General features: G+C 38.4%; 3 protein-coding genes across 3 annotated transcripts in view; 2 read left to right on the top strand and 1 right to left on the bottom strand.

Moving 5' to 3' along the window:
* Positions 1–19,794, top strand: part of LOC124511172 (zinc finger protein 585A) — a 333,171-nt gene that overhangs the window by 205,074 nt on the left and 108,303 nt on the right. The window lies entirely within an intron of this gene.
* Positions 1–19,794, bottom strand: part of LOC124511191 (zinc finger protein 383-like) — a 94,075-nt gene that overhangs the window by 64,596 nt on the left and 9,685 nt on the right. Inside the window, 1 exon segment of the mRNA XM_047078187.1 lies at positions 18,146–19,330. Within this exon segment, the coding sequence (XP_046934143.1) occupies positions 18,146–19,330 (1,185 nt within the window).
* On the top strand, positions 10,603–11,540 carry LOC124511637 (60S ribosomal protein L35a-like). Its single transcript, XM_047079037.1, has 2 exons — positions 10,603–10,607; positions 11,048–11,540. Exons 1-2 carry the CDS (start codon positions 10,603–10,605, stop codon positions 11,481–11,483), a joined length of 441 nt encoding a protein of 146 aa, XP_046934993.1. The 3' UTR covers positions 11,484–11,540.

Raw genomic sequence — 19,794 nt, 5'->3', positions numbered from 1 at the left:
AACCCAGAGTCTCAGCCGAGGACATCCCCTTTGGCAGGGCTGGACCCGCAAACACAAAAACGAACACGTGCCTCCGCCGTCTGCAATCAGGTATAAAAAATACCAGTCATTCCTCTATCCAGAGATAGCTGTATATAAGCTTATATCCTTTATATGAATATTTATGTCATCTTAACCTGCTTTTTAAATCAAAAATATATTGAACATTAAGTGTTCTTCCGCAGTATTTTGTAAATTCTTCATGCCACTTATGTAATTGTCTTATCTTCTTGTCATTAGGTTTTTTCAAATTACCGGTATTACAGCCACCATAACGTGTGTTTGGCAGAGCTCAAAGGCAGGCACGGGAGTGGGAAAACTTTATAGTTGAAAAGAGAAGCCTTCAGGAATACATTGATTGGTTATTGGTATAGAGAAGCTGGAGGTGACTAATGAGAAGCAGTCCATTTTATATGACTGGTTTGGAGATAGAATTTGGCTTTCTGTGGTTGGTCCTGAACTGGATGCAGAGACAGAGGGGAAAAAAAAAATTAGGGAAGCTAGCAGTCATTGTCCAAATCCTGGATGTCGTGGGCTGATTGCTGCGAAGGTCGTAGGTTGGTTTCCTGTTGGAAACTGGTTGGCTGCTGCAGAGTTTGTAGGTCAGAATTCTATTTTATATACGATCTGTTTGTATATATCCACTCTGTCAAGTTTAATGGTTCCAAACAACAGCACTCATTTATTATCTTTCATGGTTTCTCGCGATCAGAAATTCTAGAACAATCTGGCTGGACAGTTTGTGCTGGAATTTTTCATGATAGCTGTGCACAGTTCCGGGAGCCACTGGGGGCTGGCTGGGAATCTCTCTTATTTCATGTAATCTCTGGGTTTCTATGTGGTCTTTCTGTGTGGGCTACTTTGGGTTTCTTAACAGCATGGTAGCCTTAGACATCTTACATTGCACCTCAAGGTTCTAAAGGCAAGAGTCCCAAGAAAGATCCAGATGGAAGCTATATCACTTTTTACACCTAGCCTCAAAATCACATAGCATCATTAACAAACACTGTGCTCATGATTTAAAAGGCCTATCCAGATTCAGTGGAAAGGGAAAGTGCCTCCACTTCCTTACGGGAGAGTGGCAAGCTTCTGGAAGACCATCTGACACGAAAACTATAGTTGTGGTCATTTTTGGAAAATGCAATTTGCCAGGCGCCTGGGTGGCTCAGTCTGTTAAGCGTCCGACTTTGGCCCAGGTCATGATCTCGTGCTTCGTGGGTTCGAGCCCTTGTCGGGCTCTGTGCTGACAGCTCAGAGCCTGGGGCTTGCTTCGGATTCTGTGTCTCCCTCTCTGCCCTTCTCTGGCTCGTGCTCTCCCTCTCTCTCCCTCAAAATAAATAAACATAAAAAAATTAAGAAAAAGAAAGAAAATGCAATTTACCATAAACTACAAACAGATAGAAGCAGAGGAATAAGTCTTAATTTTCACTGAAGACTGAACATTTATTTATATTACTGAGCTGAAACCATTTGTAGTAGGTAGGAGTGATTAAAAAAAAAATCATGACCTCTAAATAAAATTTTCAGCAGGATTAGGGAAAATCTAGCTCCACCTAACATATTTAAAGTGACAATGAGAGATAAAAATGAAGCTGTTTTCTTTTTACTCTCCTTTAGTATTACTTGATCAACTTGATGATTACATAAAAATAGATCCATTGATACATAAGAGATAGAAAAAGAAATGATAAATAGCCTATAAAATTGTAACCAAAGTATTACCAGGTGATTTGGGTTTTTCCCTTTTGCCTAAGCATGCATCACTTAAGCATGCTTGTTACTACTTCTGGTACTATCCATATAAAAGATGATTTTGCTTTGTTTTAGTTGTTAATAGCTCTTCCCAGATTCATTTATTTAAAGAGGTGAAGAAGTGGCTCATTCTGTCTTTAAAAAATGTTTATTGATTGATTGATTGATTGATTGATTGATTTTGAGAGGGGGGAGGGGTAGAGAGAGAGAGGGAGAGAGAATCCCAAGCAGGCTCTGCACTGTCAACTTGGAGCCTGATGTGGGGCTAGACCCCATGAACCGTAAGATCATGACCTGAGCCGAAGTCAAGAGCCAGATGCTTAACCAACTGAGCCATCCAGCGTCCCTGAAGTAGCTCATTCTTAAAAATTATTTTTCCTTGGGCAAAAGTAAAAGCTTGCTATTCTTAAAAACAGCTTTCATGGGGTATCGGGGGGGCGCTCAGTCAGTAAAGCGTCCAGCTTTGGCCCCGGTCATGATCTCACAGCTCGTGGGTTCAAGCCCTGCTTCAGGCTCTGTGCTGACAGCTTAGAGCCTGGAGCCTGTTTCCGATTCTCTGTCTCCCTCTGTGCCCCTCCTCCACTCATGCTTTGTCTCTCTCTCTCTCTCAAAAATAAATAAACATTGCAAATTAAATAAATAAGTAAAAGCAGCTTTTGTAATTTGAATGGTTTTTCATTGTACTCATTAGTTCTTAATATTGAAAAAAACTGTGTTTCTAAGCATTTGGGTGTGTGTTTCCATTCTGTCTAAAAGTTAACTCCCACGTCCTTCAAACTGTGTTGTGGGTGCGCTGGGTGTTCATGTTGTCACTTTCTCACATCTCTTTTTCATGGTGGTCTTCTTTTTTCTTTTGATTGAGCCCAGTTAGCAATAATACCCTAATTGTGAAGAATAATCTTTGTTGATAATTATCACTTTGGACCTAATATAATCAGAAATATGACAATATCAATAGCAATAGTTTTTTTTCCCCACAAATTCCAATACTGTCTGCATAGTTCCCAAGAATTATAAGGTTATAGTTTTTCTTTCTTTAATGTTTATTTATTTTGAGAGAAAGAGAGAGAGATAGAGCGTGAGTGGAGGAAGGGCAGAGAGAGAGGGAGACAGAGGATCCGAAGCAGGCTCTGTGCTGACAGCAGAGTCCCCGTGAGAGGCTGGAACTCACCCGTGAGATCATGACCTGAGCTGAATTCGGATGCTTAACTGACTGAGCCACCCAGGTGCTCAAGGTTGTAGTTTTACTTGCAAGCAGAATGAGGTTTTCTTTTCAGAATTCTCACGAGCCATCACTACTGTATTCTAGTGACATTTTCCATACATTGCATTAGATACAGTTGTTTCTGCATATTTTTGTTTTATATCATTGATTGCACTACAAGCCACTTAATGGTATCATTTTCATGTATAATCTCCGCAAGTACTTAAAGCAAATTATTACATGTTTCAAGTAGTACTTTTACATGTCTGATAGTTGAGCAATAGTTGGAAACCCATAGTTTATTTCTTTTAGCTTCAATTTAATATTCTATTTTCTCAATATATTTCAGTTTATGTGTTCATTATGATACCAGAATATATATACATTTTTCCATTTTGTGCTCCTACAAATAGAATATTTTGGGGTACAAAAATTTAAAATTTTATTAATTAATGAGAAGTTTCTTCCCAGTGTGCTTGCACAGATTTACACTCCCACCAGTATAAATGTATGAGTTCCTACTTCCCAACTTTTGAGTTCCGGAAGATTTTACCTCCCTATGTCAGTCTGCCATTTCTACATAATAATCCGCCCTTAAGTTCTGGTGTAAAACAAGTATTTATATTCACACGTGTGGAGGTTGGTTGGGAGACCGCTTTTCTAGGCTGGGTTAAGCTGAGGTGACTTGACAGGCAGCTGTCCTTGTCCTAGGATAGTGGGGTAACCATACATTTGATGGTGACCACTTCCTTGAGACCATTCCACCAGATGGTACAGAGTGATTCAAACTCATCCCATTCTGTCATGTCTCCTAAATTAAGAAAGAACAAATTCAGGCCTTTGCCTTGTCCACCTGAGAGAGAAATATGAGAACTATGAGCAGTGGTAGCATGCCCAAAGCAGAGGGCTCTATGAAGCTCAGAGGGAGAAAAGTATATTTAGTTTAGGGCAAAGTCATCCTGGTTTATCTGAAAGTCTTGTGTTCCATGAAATCCCTCATCCTGGGAAAACCAGCAGGGTTGATCACTCTAGATTAATCCTTGGTTTGATAGGAAGCCCTCCCAGAAGGAACCATCTTTGAGATAAAGCTGGTTAAAGCAGTCAAGTCAATTCAGATATGCATTGATAATACTGACTTGCACCAACTGTTATCAGAATCAATGTGGTGGGATCTTGGTCTTCTGTGTTTCATTCTAATTGGAGTGAGGGATAATATCAATATGCTGTGATAAAGAGCCGCCTCCTTGGTAGAAAGGACAGCTTTGGAAAGGGAAATGAATAACCATGAACACATAGTGAGGATAAATACAACGTGTGCTAGTGATGGTGTCCAAGGGAGACATGAGCGGTTGAACACAGGAGAGTGTGAAGAAGGACTGCTATAACAAAATGAGTTTAGTAACAAGCAGAATTGGAAGTGTTTTGTAGCTGACTGAAAAAAAAATTGACAGTGTTTATTCCTTGCTTAGGAAATTCCTTGCTTAGGAAAGTGCTTGGACTCTTGAGATAGAAAATAGTCTTACAAACATAGATTTTTCTTTGTCCTTATTGTGGGTACTTCACCAATCAATTCTCTGCAGTTTTATTATGCCTTCAATGTAAATTTTGTTGAATTCATAACAAAACATATCCCTTTACCATTTGCTCAACATTTTTAGTTACATCGATTCACCCATCTTCATGACCACTCTATGAGGCAGAAGGTATGGTTATGTTATATACACTTTAAGCCAGAATATACAAAAGCCCAAAGAGGTTTAATTTTGCCAAAGACAATACACATTGTTAATTTAGCTGCTTAGAACCTGGAACATCCTGGAAAACATTATTTTGAAAAATTTGCAGAACTGAGAACCAGACAAGAATTCAGACTGGTAGTATAGGGCATGATTATCCTATCCTTGTTTAAATGAACCTCTGTAGGTGTATGTAACCCTGGGAAATAAATTATTTTATTATTTTATTTTATTTTTTTTAGTTTTTTATTTAATTAATCTCTATACTCAGTGTGGGGTGTGAGCAGGGGAGAGAAAGAATCTTCAGTAGGCTTCATGCTCAGCACAGAGCCCAACATGGGGCTTGATCCCAGGACCCTGGGATCATAACCTGAACTGAAATCAAGAGTCAGATGCTCAACTGACTGAGCTCTCTAGGCACTCCTAAGCTAATTCTTGGTGACAAACATAAATGGGATGTTTTTATTCTCTTTTTACTCATGAGGAAAATAAGACCTTTAGAACAATATTTAAATGCTTCAGGACACATCACCAAAAGTGATGGTTATTGAATAAGTTTAATGTACATATGGGGTGATTAGGTTGAAATGCTGAATGTTTTACTTTAGTATGTACTGTTTCGAATCATTGTATAGGAGAAAAAAAAAGTGTCAGTAGTCATCAGTCGCAAAAATGCTTAGTTTCATAAATAAACCCCTGTTTCACCAAGAAAATAAAATAGTTTAATCAAATGGATGGCCTTAATTTAGTTATCTTACAATAACAAGAGAAAACACTAATATAAATAATGTCAGGGACTCTTCTAAGTATTCCATGTATATTAACTCTTTTAATCCTTGCTACAACCCTATGAAGTATATTCTATCATTACCCTCATATTCAATATCAATAAACTGAGGTTACAGATAGGTAATTTGCCCAACCCACAAAGTTACAAAGTGGTAAAGCAAGAATGTGAACCTAGACATTTCTGACGTGAGTGTCCATGTTATTGTTTTTCCTCACAGCTTTATTGTGATATAACTGACATATAACATTGTGTAAGCTTAAGGTGTAAAATGTGGTGATTAGACACATGTATATATTGCAAAAAACGATTACCACAATATGGTTAGGTAACACATTCATCACGTAATTACCATTTGTGTGTATGTGTGTGTGAACATTTGACATCTACTGTCTTAGCATATAGTCCCATGCTATACATCAGATCCCCAGAATTAATCCCTCTTAAAACTGGAAGTTTGTACCCTTTGACCAACATCTCCCTGTTTTCCCCACCTTTCCAGTGTCCCATGTTCTTAAGCTCTACAATACCCTGCCTCTGAGCCAATTAAGAAAATTTTCCCGTTTCTAATACAATAACCTTGGATGGGTAGGCCTTAGGAGACCCAAGTGGCAAACAAAGGGGGATTTTTTTTCAATAAAAAAACAGAGAAGAGTCCTAGAAATTTACCCAGATGGTTGCAGTTAATATTCTCCCAACAGTTCTGAGGTTGCCCTGGTACCATTTCCATTCCCCTGACTTTCTACTAGAAAGTAGCATGGAGCAGAAGGGGTTCCATTCTGCCAGTCTAGAGTCCACCAGCTGCCTGTCACAGCCATCAGCCTCCCAGAAGGGGATTTGTGGCTGTTGCCAGGAGCTTCTCTGGGCCTGAGTGACTTCAAGCCACGGTGATAAACCTTGGGGAAACCAAGACTGCAGTTCTCTCCAGCCCAACACAGCAGAATCCTGTGACTCCCCGGAGGCTGGGATTGATGTGTACAACTCCCTGGACTGGAACTAAAAGGAGCATTCACGTCCACTTTCTGAGTAACTTATGCTGTTGTTTCCCAAGAGGTGTTCTCCACTGTTCATTTTTGGGTCTTTCATCCTTCGTACCAAGGGTTTCCTATCCCATCACCTCCCTCAAGAAGAGTTTAAAACGACTTCACAACAACCGAAGCTCCATCTCTCAAAACATGGATGAGGGTGCCTGGGTAGTGAGTCAGTTAAGCGTCCGACTTCAGCTCAGGTCATGATCTTGCAGTCTGTGAGTTCAAGCCCCGGGTAGGGCTCTGTGCTGACAGCTCAGAGCCTGGAGCCTGCTTCGGATTCTGTGTCTCCCTCTCTCTGCCCCTCCCCTGCTTATGCTCTGTCTCTCTCTGTCTCAAAAATAAATAAGAATATTTTTTAAAATATTTTAAAAAAACATGGATGATTTTGTTCACGCCCATAGCTTCTGTCAACATCTAGGGTTCAAACTTCTGACGCTAATCAGGATACTTCTAGAGAATTTGCGGATCAGTCCACCCAGGGACCTTTCAAGCCTGTCCAGGTAGACATCACGCAGACACTGCCCACCCAGCCCAGTGATAGCACTGTGCATGCGTGCGGGCTGCCCACATGCGTGCACAAGTCAGTGGGTCCACCGGGGAGCCTGCTCTGAGGCTGCCACGTACTCCGGCTTGCGAGGACATCCTGACCAGAGCATCCTGAGGGGAGGCTGTGCACAAGGCAACAGCCCTGACAGTCTCCAGCTCCCCAGTGATGGTGGCGCTTGTCTGGGAGCAGGAGCCCCAGCTGCCTGTGCGAGGATGGAAAGGCTGAGACCAGAGCTGCTCCGCCAAGGCTGAAAACTGGGGGTAAAATGTATTTGTATAAGAACATGAAACATCGAGAGACCATCCTCTCTCTTACCGCTTGCAACCTTTGGTTTGGTTTGGTTTTGCTTTTCTTTGTTTTGTTTGCATGAGAGAGGCCCCCTTGGGTGTATGTTTTTGAGGACAGCATTACTCTTGCTTCCGGTACCAGCAGCTTATGACCACATGTTGTGATCAGTGTAATAAATGGGGACAAAAAATTAAAAAATAAGACTTTTAGATTGGTCTGGGATTGGCACTGACTCTTCTTTTTTTTAATTTTTTTTTTTACTTTTTAAATAATTTTTAAGCTTTTTATTTCATAATGATTATAGACTCACAGGAAGTTGCAAAAATAGTACATTCAGGGGGCGCCTGGGTGGCGCAGTCGGTTAAGCGTCCAACTTCAGCCAGGTCACGATCTCGCGGTCCGTGAGTTCGTGCCCCGCGTCAGGCTCTGGGCTGATGGCTCGGAGCCTGGAGCCAGTTTCCGATTCTGTGTCTCCCTCTTTCTCTGCCCCTCCCCTGTTCATGCTCTGTCTCTCTCTGTCCCAAATATAAATAAACGTTGAAAAAAAAAAAAAATAGTACATTCAGTCCTGAACCTTTCACCCAACTTCCCCAGAAGTGATAGTGTGGTACGATATCAAAACTAGGAAATTGATCTTGTACAATTCTGTTAACCAGGCCACACACCCTACTCCCCATTGTCATCAATTTGTACATTTGCTCATGTGTGTATGTGTGCGTTTGCAGATTCCTGTAACCACCACCACAATCAGGAGATAGAACTGTTCCATAGCCACAAAGGGACTCTCTCTCTGTCTCAATTAATAGCCTTAATAGCCAGACCCATTCAACCCCATTCAGGTTCCTGTCCCCTGAGAACTGCTTATCTGTTCTCTGTCACTAGAGTTTTGTCATTTTGAAGATGACAAATGGAAGCACACAAAATTTACCTTTTGGTGTTGGCTTTTTTTTCCTCCATTAAGCGTAATGTCCTTAAGTCCCATCCAAGTTGTTGCACATATCCATAGTTAACTCCTTTTTATTAATGGGTATTATTCTATTGTATATATGTGATCTGTGTTTTCTTAGAGTCTGTATTTGTCTATTTGGCATCTATTCTTCACAGGATTAATTGCATTAACTATATTTTCTTATTTTCTATATTATTGATGGTCTGGCATTTGGGAGCCTTATAGACCTAGAGAGAGATTCCTTCCTAGGGCTAACCAATTCTTAGAGAAAGCAAGGGGCTTAGTCAGAAGCATGTCTTGTATATACAAACCAACCAAACCAGAGTCTATAGACCCCAACCATCTCCTTATCTAACTACACGAAGTCAATATTTCCTCTAACCTAAATCATCCCAGGACCAGGTACCAGGCACCAGGCAACTAAAGACCACTGCTGTGTTAAAATTGAACTGGGTAAAATTTAAAGATCTTACTGGCTTGGGGCACCTAGGTGGCTTAGTCGGTTAAGTGTCTGACTCTTGGTTTCAGCTCAGGTCATGATCTCACGGTTCATGAGCTTGAGCCCCATGTCAGGATCTCCAATGACAGTATGGAGCCTGCTTGGAATTCTTTCTCCCTCTCTCTGCCCCTCTCCTGCTCATGCTCTCTCTCTCTCTCTCTCTCAAAATAAATAAATAAACTTAAAAAAAAAAAAAGACCTTACTGGCTTTATTCAATATTCATTAATCGGGCAGCATTCAACTTGGCAGGTAAAAAGGGGCTCCAAAGAGCCATACATAGCAAGAGATTTTATAGACAGAAGGGAGCAGGAACAGGTAAGTTGTACTTGGCAAAAAAATTAGAGTAGTTATTGCAAAGTTACTTTCCTTTAAGGCATAGCGGGAGTCCATCGAGCAGATTACCTAATTAGTGCTGATCAGGCAATTCCTGAATAACTGGTTTAAGATTCCATTTCTGGGAGAGCCACACACCTACCAGGATGGCTAAAATATTGTGACAACAGCAAATGGGGGTGAGGATGTGAAGAACTGGATCACCCATATATTGTGGTATATATAATACAGTAATACAGCAAGCACATCCACCGTTGAAAATAGTTTGGCAGTTTCTTATAAAACTCAAAATGCACTTACCATGTGATTCAGCAGTTGAACTCTTGTGCATTTACCCCAGAGAAATGAAAACTGTGTTCACACAAAATCTGTACACAAATGTTCGTATTAGCTTTATTCATTATATCCACAACTTGGAAATCATTCAAATATCCTTAAGTGGAAGAATAGTTTTGTTAGGCTGGCTGGTGATGCATGTGGCAAAGAATTGCACAAAGAGTGGAGCAAAAAGCAGGATGGAGTTTATTCACTGTCCAAGGGAGGAGAGGGGTCAGACATCAAGAGAAATGTCAGCCCCGAGTTTCTGTCAGTCTGGGCCTTTGAAGGGGTTTTGAAGGATGTGAGAGGGTTAAAGCTGTGCCCATGGAAGGATGTGGGGAGCAGGTGGGTCGACTGGTAGAGCAGAAGGTGGCAGGTTTTTGAGGGACTCTGTTTGAGGCCTGCTAGGGATGTGGGTTGTGGTCAGGCTAGAGAAGAGTATGTTTATTATTTTTTTAATATTTATTTTTCAGAGAGAGAGAGAGAGAGAGACAAACAGAGTGTGAGCGGGGGAAGGGCAGAGAGAGACACAGAATCTGAAGCAAGCTCCAGTCTCCGAGCTGTCAGCCCAGAGCTCGACGTGGAGCTTGAACCCATGAATCGCGAGATCGTACCTGAGCCAAAGTCAGACGCTTAACTGACTGAGCCACCAAGGTGTCCCGAGAGAAGAATATGTTTAGTAGTTGGGGTCTACTTTCCAAGAGTGTAGGGGACTGTGACATAGAAAAACAGAGTTAGGACCAAGTGTAGACACCTGTGAGTTTTGCCTATAAGCATGGCTGCAGGGGGAGGGGTGCTTTTAATAGATTCCTTTCAGTTTTTAAAATTGTGGCACATTAAAATAAAAACAAATAAAAAATTGTGGCACATTCACACCATGGAATACTACTCAACAATAAAAAGGAACAAACCACTGGTACCTGCAACAACTTGGATGATTTCAAGGCAATTAGGCTGAGAAAAAAGGGGGGAAAATCCACTCATGAGAGGTTACATATGTTTGCCTCCATTTATATAGCATCCTTGAAATTTTAAAAATTATTAAAATGGTAAACATTAATATAAGTTGCCACAGCTTAAGAATGTGGGAAGGGGTGGCATGGCTATAAAGTGGTAACATGAGGTAGCCTTGTGGTGATGAAACAGTTTTGTGTATTGTGGTGGTGGCTACATGAAACTTACACATGACAAAACCATATAGAACAGTTACATACAGAAATAACCGCATATAAAACTGGTGAAATCTTTTTTTGATATTGTACTATAGTTACGCAAAATATATACCATTGAGGGTAACTGAGTGCCAAGTACATGGGACCTCCTTCTACGATTATAAAGAAAATTATTACCATTGAACTTATAAAATTATTTGAATTAAATGATAATCAAAATAAAACATAAGAAACAAGATGAGGTAAAACTTATAGGAAATTTATAGTCACAAATAAACACATTAGAAAAGAAGAAATGGGGAAAATCAATGACATTCACCTCAATTCCTTAAATTACATTAAATTAAACCCAAAGATGAATAAGAAAATTATAAATGATTAAATAAAATAGAATACAGTCACATAATAGAGCCTATCAAGAGAGCAAGCTCTTTCCACTATCTTGGAACTTGTGGAAGCCTGCTGGGAACAGGACTCCTGAAACGACAAATACGTCTGGAAGGCTGTGGTCCAAAGCCATTTTTGCTGGCTATAAGCGGGGTCTCCGGAACCAGAGAGAGCACACAGCTCTTCTTAAAATTGAAGGTGTTTATTATGCTCGAGATGAAACTGAATTCTTTCTAGGCAAGAGATGTGCTTATGTGTACAAAGCAAAGAACAACACAGTGACTCCTGGTGGCAAACCGAATAAAACCAGAGTAATCTGGGGAAAAGTAACTCGTGCTCATGGAAACAGTGGCATGGTTTGCTCCAAATTCCGAAGCAACCTTCCTGTTAAAGCCATTGGCCACGGAATCCTTGTGATGCTGTACCCCTCAAGGATTTAAACTAACTGAAAAGTAAATAAATAAAGGTGTAGATTTGTTTTCTTGTAAAAAAAAAAAGTCATTCCTTCAAAAGACTTCGAAAGTGGTTTATTAACCACTGCAAAAACTAATCAAGTGGAAAAGACAAGGCACAAATAACCAAGAGCAGGAGTAGAATGCACAATATAATACAGATTTCAGAAAGAGTAAGACTATACCTATTGATCTAAGGGATGTACAAGATAGGCTATTGCTTGAGCAAACAAAGTTAGAGAACCAATGCAGAGCTTGGTGCCATTTATTTATTTAAGTAATCCCTACACCCAATGTGGGGCTCAAACTCATGACCCCGAGATTAAGAGTCCAGTGCTCTAACTGACTAAGCCAGCCAGGTGCCCCTAGCTTGGTGCCATTTAAAAACTTGAACAAGGACAAATCAAATCTAACATGTAATGTTGATATGAGCAAGGAAAAAGGTATGAAAAGATAAATAAGCTTTGTTGAAGTTATAGATAGGTCTGAAAGAATTGAAGCGGGGCATGATATTTATTTATATGTCTTTTCATTGTTGTTTACTAGTTGTGAAAATATATTACTGCTATAATTTTGGTAGAGGAACATAATAAAAGACATATTAAAAATATGTACATTCGAGGAAAAGAAAAGTTCAATTTTGGATAGCTCCTATTCAAATTTTCAAGTAGAAGTAGAAACAAAGCCAGAGCTGAAATTCCAGATACTTCTGTCTTTTTAAAGTCTTCAGGTGTTTTTCTTCCTTAGAATATAACTGCTGATTTTTTCAAACATTTGTAACGATGCAATTTAATGTATTATCATTTTTCCTGTAGAAATTACCATAATTCCCAAATATCATGTTCAAGAAAATCTCTCACAGGATCTGGCTGGACAGAAAGTTCTAGAGGAAGGAAAGACTTATGACACCTTTGGTGAGGGACATTTCCTTTTGCAGAGCAGGACCAGTCTCTCGGACAAACCAGGGCCTGGTATTAGAGCCCTGGAAAAACCTCTAATGCCAGATACTTAGCTAGCTACCTACAGCAATCTCCTAAACTTTATCCTGCTATTTATGCATTTTAGTCAAGTAAATCCTTCCCAGTTGTGTTTATTTCTCACAAGTGTTAGTGGCCATTAGGAGGAAAATGGTTTTCTTCATCAAATTAATTTTTTTAATGTTTATTTATTTTTGAGACAGAGAGAGAGAGAGAGAGAGAGAGAGAGAGAGAATGTGTGTGTGAGCAGGGGAGGGGAAGAGAGAGAGGAAGACACAGAATCCGAAGCAGCTCCAGGCTCTGAGCTATCAGCACAGAGCCCGACGCAGGGCTTGAACTCATGAACTGTGAGATCATGACCTGAGCCAAAGTCAGACACTTAGCCCACTGAGCCACCCAGGCGCAGGCGCCCCTTCAAATTAATTTGTGACATGCTGGAATATACAAGTTGAACTCTGAGGCTTACTGCTATTTCTGGACTCTATTTTACTGCATTGACCTGTTTGTCTATCCTTAGACAGCCACTACAGTCTTTCTTGCCTTATCATAGTCTTATAGCTAGTCTTGAAATCAGATGCCGTAAGTCATCCAATTTGCTTTTTCTCAATGCTTATTTTTAACTGTTCTAGGTCTTTGGGTTTCTATACCGTAGCTCCCCACTTATCCGCGGTTTCCCTTTCCCAGGTTTCAGTTACTCTGTTACAGTCAACCACAGTCCAAAAATGTTAAATGTAAAATTCCAGAAGTAAACAATTCATGTTTTAACTTGTGCACCGTTCTGGGTCGTGTGATGAAATCTCCTGTTATTCTGCTCCACCCCACCCAGGATGTGTCCCTTTGTCCAGTGTATCCACACTTTCTATACTACCTGCCTGTTAGTCACTTAGCTGTCTAGGTTATCAGATCAATTTTTGTGGTATCACAGTGCTTGTACTCAAGTAACCCTTATTTGAATTAATGGCCCCAAAGCACAAGAGTAGTGATGCTGGCAATTTGACAATGTCAAAGAGAAGCTGTAAACTACTTCCTTTAAGGGAAAAGGTGCGAGTTCTTGACTTCATAAGGAAAGAAAAAAAATCAGATTCTGCACTAGCTGCAGCTTCAGGCATTCACTGTGGGTCTTGGAACATATCCCTTACAGATAAGGGAAGGGGAACTAATGTACATATCTTAGAATAGATTTACCAATGAAAATTTAAAAAGCATGCTGGTATTTTGACTGGAATGGCATCAAATCTACAGATAAATTTGGGGAAGTTTGATGAAAGATACTGAGTTTTCCGGCCATAGCCATAGCATCTCCATTTATTTAGATCTTGTCTTACTTCTTTCAGCAATGTTTTGTACTTTTCTACATAAAGGTCTCTCATATCTTTTATTACACTTATTCAACTAAGTATCTTATGTTCTTCAATAAACTATATTTTGCTTTTTGTTTCATTTACACTTGTATATTGCTCATGTAAAGGTATACATTTATGGTCGATTGATTTTTGATAACAGTGCCAAACCACCTCAGTGGAGATGAAAGTCTTTTAACAAAAAGTACTGGAACAACTGAGTATCTATGTGAGGGGGGAAAATGAACCTCAACCTGTACTTTATCCCATACACAAATATCAATTCTAAATGAATCACATACCTAAAGTTAAAAGTTAAGACTGTCAAGCATCTGGAAGAAAACAGGGTTTTCTATATAATCTTTAATCACTGAGCTCTGTTTAGTTCTGCACTAAAGAACATAATCTGTGTGATGTTAGTCTGTTGACAGTTACTGAATGTTTTCTGGCCCAACATGTGGTCTGAGTGTTTCCTGTACAATTGAAAAGCAAGTATATTCTGTGGTACAGAGTGCAGAGTATCATTAAGTCAGTTAGGGAAAGTTGGTTAATAGTGTTGTTTAATCTGGATTTTAATCCATCCAGAAAGTCCTCAGTATCATTGTAGGCTCTAATTTCTCTTTATCCCTGCAGTCTCTTTATCTGTACTCCATCTACCCATATCCATTCCTATCCCCATCCCATGCACCGCACCCAGGTATGGAAAGTCACATAGCAATCTGGTCATCTAAAAAGGGCTTATTCTATCAGAAATTCAGTTCAGTACTTCCTTGCCTCCGCCACTCTTAGTCCCATAGGAAACTATTACTTTTATCTTGTCAAGGTTTTTCTTGCTGTTGTGGAAGTAAAGGCCTTTCGTACCCCTCTACATTCTAATTGCAATGAAAGTTGACATTCTGTGTTTAATAATCTCTTTCCCACCTCCCACTTCACCCTCGTACTAACATACATGGCAATGATTGCGTTCATTGGCTGTTTTAAAGACTTCAAGTGAGAAGTAGGGTATAAATGGATGAATGCTGTGGTTTTGTAGCAAGTAGGATAACTATTTATAAAATAATCCCATTCTGTCAAATACTGCTAAGAAAAAACAAGAAGAGTGCATCTAGAAGGCATTGGGGCTTGATAGTGTATTTTCACTTGAAGTGCTTTAGTTATTTGAACTCTAGAAATTCCATGTCAGTTATCTTGTATTGCATTCCAAGAATTCCTTGCTCTCCCAATCCATTTGGTTCCTGAGTTTCTGATACTAAGGGATACCATGTTATCTAAATCAATTTGATTTTCAAGTTTCAGAAAGCAAGTAGGAAGTTTGGATAACGGTTTATCAGAAACATTTTGTTCCTAAATCCAGATTATGGCAGATATTGGTTTTCTTTCAATAGATTACTAGATTTTATTTACTAATTTATAACACTGCACATTTTAATTACCAATTCTGGGCATATTGTCTATTTATGTTCTTGTGGCAAGTTTTAACACTAGGATTATAAGTTCAGAAAAACAGATAACTTGCTATCTCAGTCTGTGTCCTAAAAGAGTTCCTAAAACATTTCATAGATTTCATCTATTAAATACATCTAATTTGGTGTCTTCCTTAGTAATAGCTATGTGACATTAAATTTTGGTCTAATTTTAAAATGTTCCTTTTGGGCTGCCTGGGTGGCTCAGTTGGTTAAGCATCAGACTTCGGTTCAGGTCATGATCTCGCGGTTCATGGGTTCGAGCCCCACATCAGGCTCTGTACTGACGGCTCGGCATCTGGAACCTGCTTGGGATTCTGTGTCTCCCTCTCTCTCTGCCCCTCCCCTGCTCATGGTCTGTCTCTGTCGCTCAAAAATAAATAAACGTTAAAAAAAATTTTTTTTAAAGTTCCTTTTGGAGGAGAATCTATTAAGATTGTATACGTTTTCTGTAGTCAATTCTGATGTCAATTCAATTTCTTTATAAAAGTCACATACTTCGTCTAGATTTTCAGATATGGTATAAAAATATCTATAGTACTTTTAAGTTTTTTAATTGATATTAAAACTCATATGCTATTATATTCACCCTTTTAAAGTATATTGTTCAGTGGTTTTAGTGTATACACAAAGCTGTGCAACCCACTGTAATCTCAGAACGTTGTCATTATCCAAAAATATATAGTCCTTTCAAAATTAAATATGTAGTCATTTCAGTCTCTAATTCACACTGCTGTTCATTTATCATCCTTACTTCCCCACACAAATGACTAAAGTATGTCTGCCTTTTTTCTGTCAAATAATCAGAGCTTTGGTTTCAGATCTTTTACTTCTTTCTTCCATTTATTTTTGCATAACTAACAATGCCTTTCTCTACCCACGTTTTAGACTTATTTTTGCTTGTTTAAGCTCCTTGGGTTCTATATTGAATTTATTAATGATGTCTCTATAAGAGATATACGTGCATATTGGTTTATAAAACTTCCAATACAACCTGCCATTCACAGGTTTTTCATTCGTGTTCTCATTTTCATTCACATTTAAATAATACATATATTAAGGACTTAGTTCCTTAACCCATGTTAATCAATAGGGGGCACTAAGTTAAAAATTCAGATATTTGATGGGTATCCTATTGTTACTGTTTCTTCCCCTGATTCTGGTAAAAAAAAAAAAAAATGTGGCTTGTATGTTTTCTGCTTTGGGGGTAACTAATTACTAGGAAAAATATACTTATCTCTTCTTGTTTTTTGACAGCTGTCTTTTTAACTACTCATCATTATATCCACAGGGTTTCAGACTGACATTAATTTTTGTGCAGCATAGAAGATGAAGTCTGAAGGAAGACTATTCATACATTCTTTTTCTTTTCCTTTTAAATTTCCATGCGGGATAATGAGTGATGAGAAAAGCTTTCCAATACTTATTTCATTCATTTCTCTTTTTTCATTATGAATTCTTTGATTTAGACAAAGGTAAAGAACATGGTTAAAATCCTTTCCACAAATAATAATGAAGAAAACTATGAAAATGAGTGTATCATTGATGATAGTGGACTTTCACTAAATATTTACTATGTGATAGGAATAGTTCTAAGCACTTTACATTTATTAATTCATTGAATCTTCACAACAAACCAATACATATAGCATGATTATTTTTACTAATACATGAGAAAAAAAAGTCACTAACATATATAAGTAAAAAGTAAAACCAAAACAAAACAAAACTAGAAGGATAAACACTTTGATAACAGTGGTTTAATTACCTTTCTAGTATGAGATTGGGATTAGAGTTGATGAAAAGGAGCAAAACAGTTTATGGAGAGAAAATGTGGATAATTTCAACAATTAAAACAGATGTTTTGGGGCACCTGGGTGGCTCAGTCAGTTAAACGGCCAACTTCAGCCCAGTTGATAATCTCACAGTTCGTGAGTTTGAGCCCCACATCAGGCTCTATGCTGACAGCTCAGAGCCTGGAGACTGCTTCAGATCCTGTGTCTCCTCTCTCTGTCCCTCCCCAACTCTCTCTTTCTCAAAAATAAATAAACATTTAAAAAAATAAAAATAAAACATATTTTAAAAGAAAGAAATATCCAAAGTTAAATTTTTGGCCATACGAATCAGGGCAGATTTCATAACTGCAAATGTTCAGATGCAAACAAAACATGAGTAATAAAGTCATTTTAAAAAGTCATAAAGTATATATATATCATTTTAAAAACCTATATTTACTGAAATGGCAACCATATTTTTTTGGCATGATCAAAACAGGTGAAGGGATAACATGTATACCATGACTTCTTTAAAAATAAAATCTGGTAGGATTTGCTCTACCAACTTAAGAGTAGTCATCTATAACTGGTATGATTACAATTAATCTTGGCTTTTTAGTTTCTGTTTTTCTGTCTTTCTGTTTTATGTAAGAAAGTATAAATTTGTAACATGAACAAATGATTAATACTGACTTCAAAACCAAGGATATAATTCCACAATTAAAAAATAACAAGGTCACACAATTTTAAACACTGTGATATTGGTATAAGCACAAATATATAGATCGGAGAAGAAAAACTACAAGCAAATATAAACAAGAATATAATGTGTCACCAAGAAGGCAGAACAAAATAATGGGGAAGGAAAGAATTATTGAAAAACTGCCCTTAGTACAGATTGGGGGACAGAGAATATGCAAATGTCAATTTAGAATCTTAATTCATAATTTAGAGTGAAATATATCTGGATTAAAAAGAAATATAAAATAAAATTTAAAAATAAAAAATAGTGAAAGGGTAATTATCAAATATGAATTTCTTTTCATTTAAAATATGAGGAAAGTGACAAGAGCTTTAACTTTTATTATTCATCAGTGTGAATTCCCTGATGACGAATGAGATCTGAGCCACTACTAAATGCCTTCCCACATTCCTTACAGTTATAGGGCTTTTCACCACTATGAATTCTCAGATGTCGTGTAAGGTTTGAGCATTTATTAAAGGCCTTTCCACATTCATTACATTCATATGGTTTTTCATCTGTATGAATTCTCTGATGTTGAAAAAGTTGTGAGTTCTGAGTAAAGGCCTTCCCACATTCAAGACATTCAAAGGGTTTCTCACCAGCATGGATTCTCTGATGTTGACGAAGTTGTGAGCTCTGAGTAAAAGCTTTCCCACATTCCTTACAATCATAGGGTTTCTCCCCAGTGTGAATTCTCTGATGATTAGTAAGTGCTGAGCCACTACTGAAGGCTTTGCCACATTCCTTGCATTCATAGGGTTTTTCACCAGTGTGAATTCTCTGATGCTGAACAAGCTTTGAGCTCTGAGTAAAAGCTTTGCCACATTCCTTACATTCATAGGGTTTCTCACCTGTATGAATTCTCACATGTTGGAAAAGTTGTGAGCTCTTAGTAAAGGCCTTCCCACATACTTTACATTCATAGGGTTTTTCACCAGTGTGAATTCTCTGATGGTCAATAAGATTTGAGCAATAGCTAAAGGCCTTCCCACATTCCTTGCACTCATAGGGTTTCTTACCAGTATGAATTCTCTGATGTTGAGAAAGGTATGAGCTACAACTGAAGGCCTTTCCACATTCCTTACATTCAAAGGGTTTTTCACCAGTATGAATTTTCAGGTGTCGAGTAACATGTGAGCCACAACTAAAGAATTTCCCACACTCCTTACATTCATAAGATTTTTCACCAATATGAATTCTCTGATGTTGAATAAATTGTGAATTCTGACTAAAAACCTTTCCACATTTTTTACATTCATAGGGCTTTTCTTCATTATTAATTATTTGATGTAGAGTAAAGAATGTCTGTTGAATAAATGTGGGCATGTATTCATGAGTGAATATTTCTTGGCTTAAATGCCCACTTTGATATCCCAGTTGTTTTTCAAAGTGGCTTCTATATTCCAAAATGTCTCTAAAACTGGAGTACTCAAGGCCATGCTTTGTAAGTCCCATTATCTCCCTCTGGCATGATTCTATTTCATAAACTTCCTTCTTCAGAGATAATAACTTGTTTTCACACATTGATTCCAGATCTGAAAGAAAATGAAATGATAAATATTCTCCTCCCCCTGCCCCCCATTTGTGAAAAGTTAAAATTTTATAATAGAAATGGAAAAGTTAAAGTGAAAATAAGATCTGGTAGTAAATGACATACAGTTATCAAATATATCTGTTTAATCTGAAAATGGACCAAAAGAATGCATTGAAATTAATGAGATATAATGGAGAATGTGGAGGGAAGAGACTACAGAAACAGGAAACCACAATGATTCTCAAATATTGATATGGATCAGAATCATAAGGAAAGGATGATAAATATACAATACTTGGGCATATTAAGAGATTACAAATTATATATACATCTATATAAGCATGGATGTATGTGTGTATAAGAAACCACAGTGTACGGGGCGCCTGGGTGGCGCAGTCGGTTAAGCGTCCGACTTCAGCCAGGTCACGATCTCACGGTCTGTGAGTTCGAGCCCCGCGTCAGGCT

This window comes from Lynx rufus, unplaced genomic scaffold (assembly GCF_022079265.1).
Source record: "Lynx rufus isolate CCGP_SWC_20201006 ecotype Redwood Valley unplaced genomic scaffold, mLynRuf1.p SCAF_16, whole genome shotgun sequence".
Lineage (NCBI taxonomy): Eukaryota > Metazoa > Chordata > Mammalia > Carnivora > Felidae > Lynx > Lynx rufus.
The sequence above is the reverse complement of the archived record's forward strand: the minus strand, read 5'-3'. Positions and strand labels throughout refer to the sequence as shown.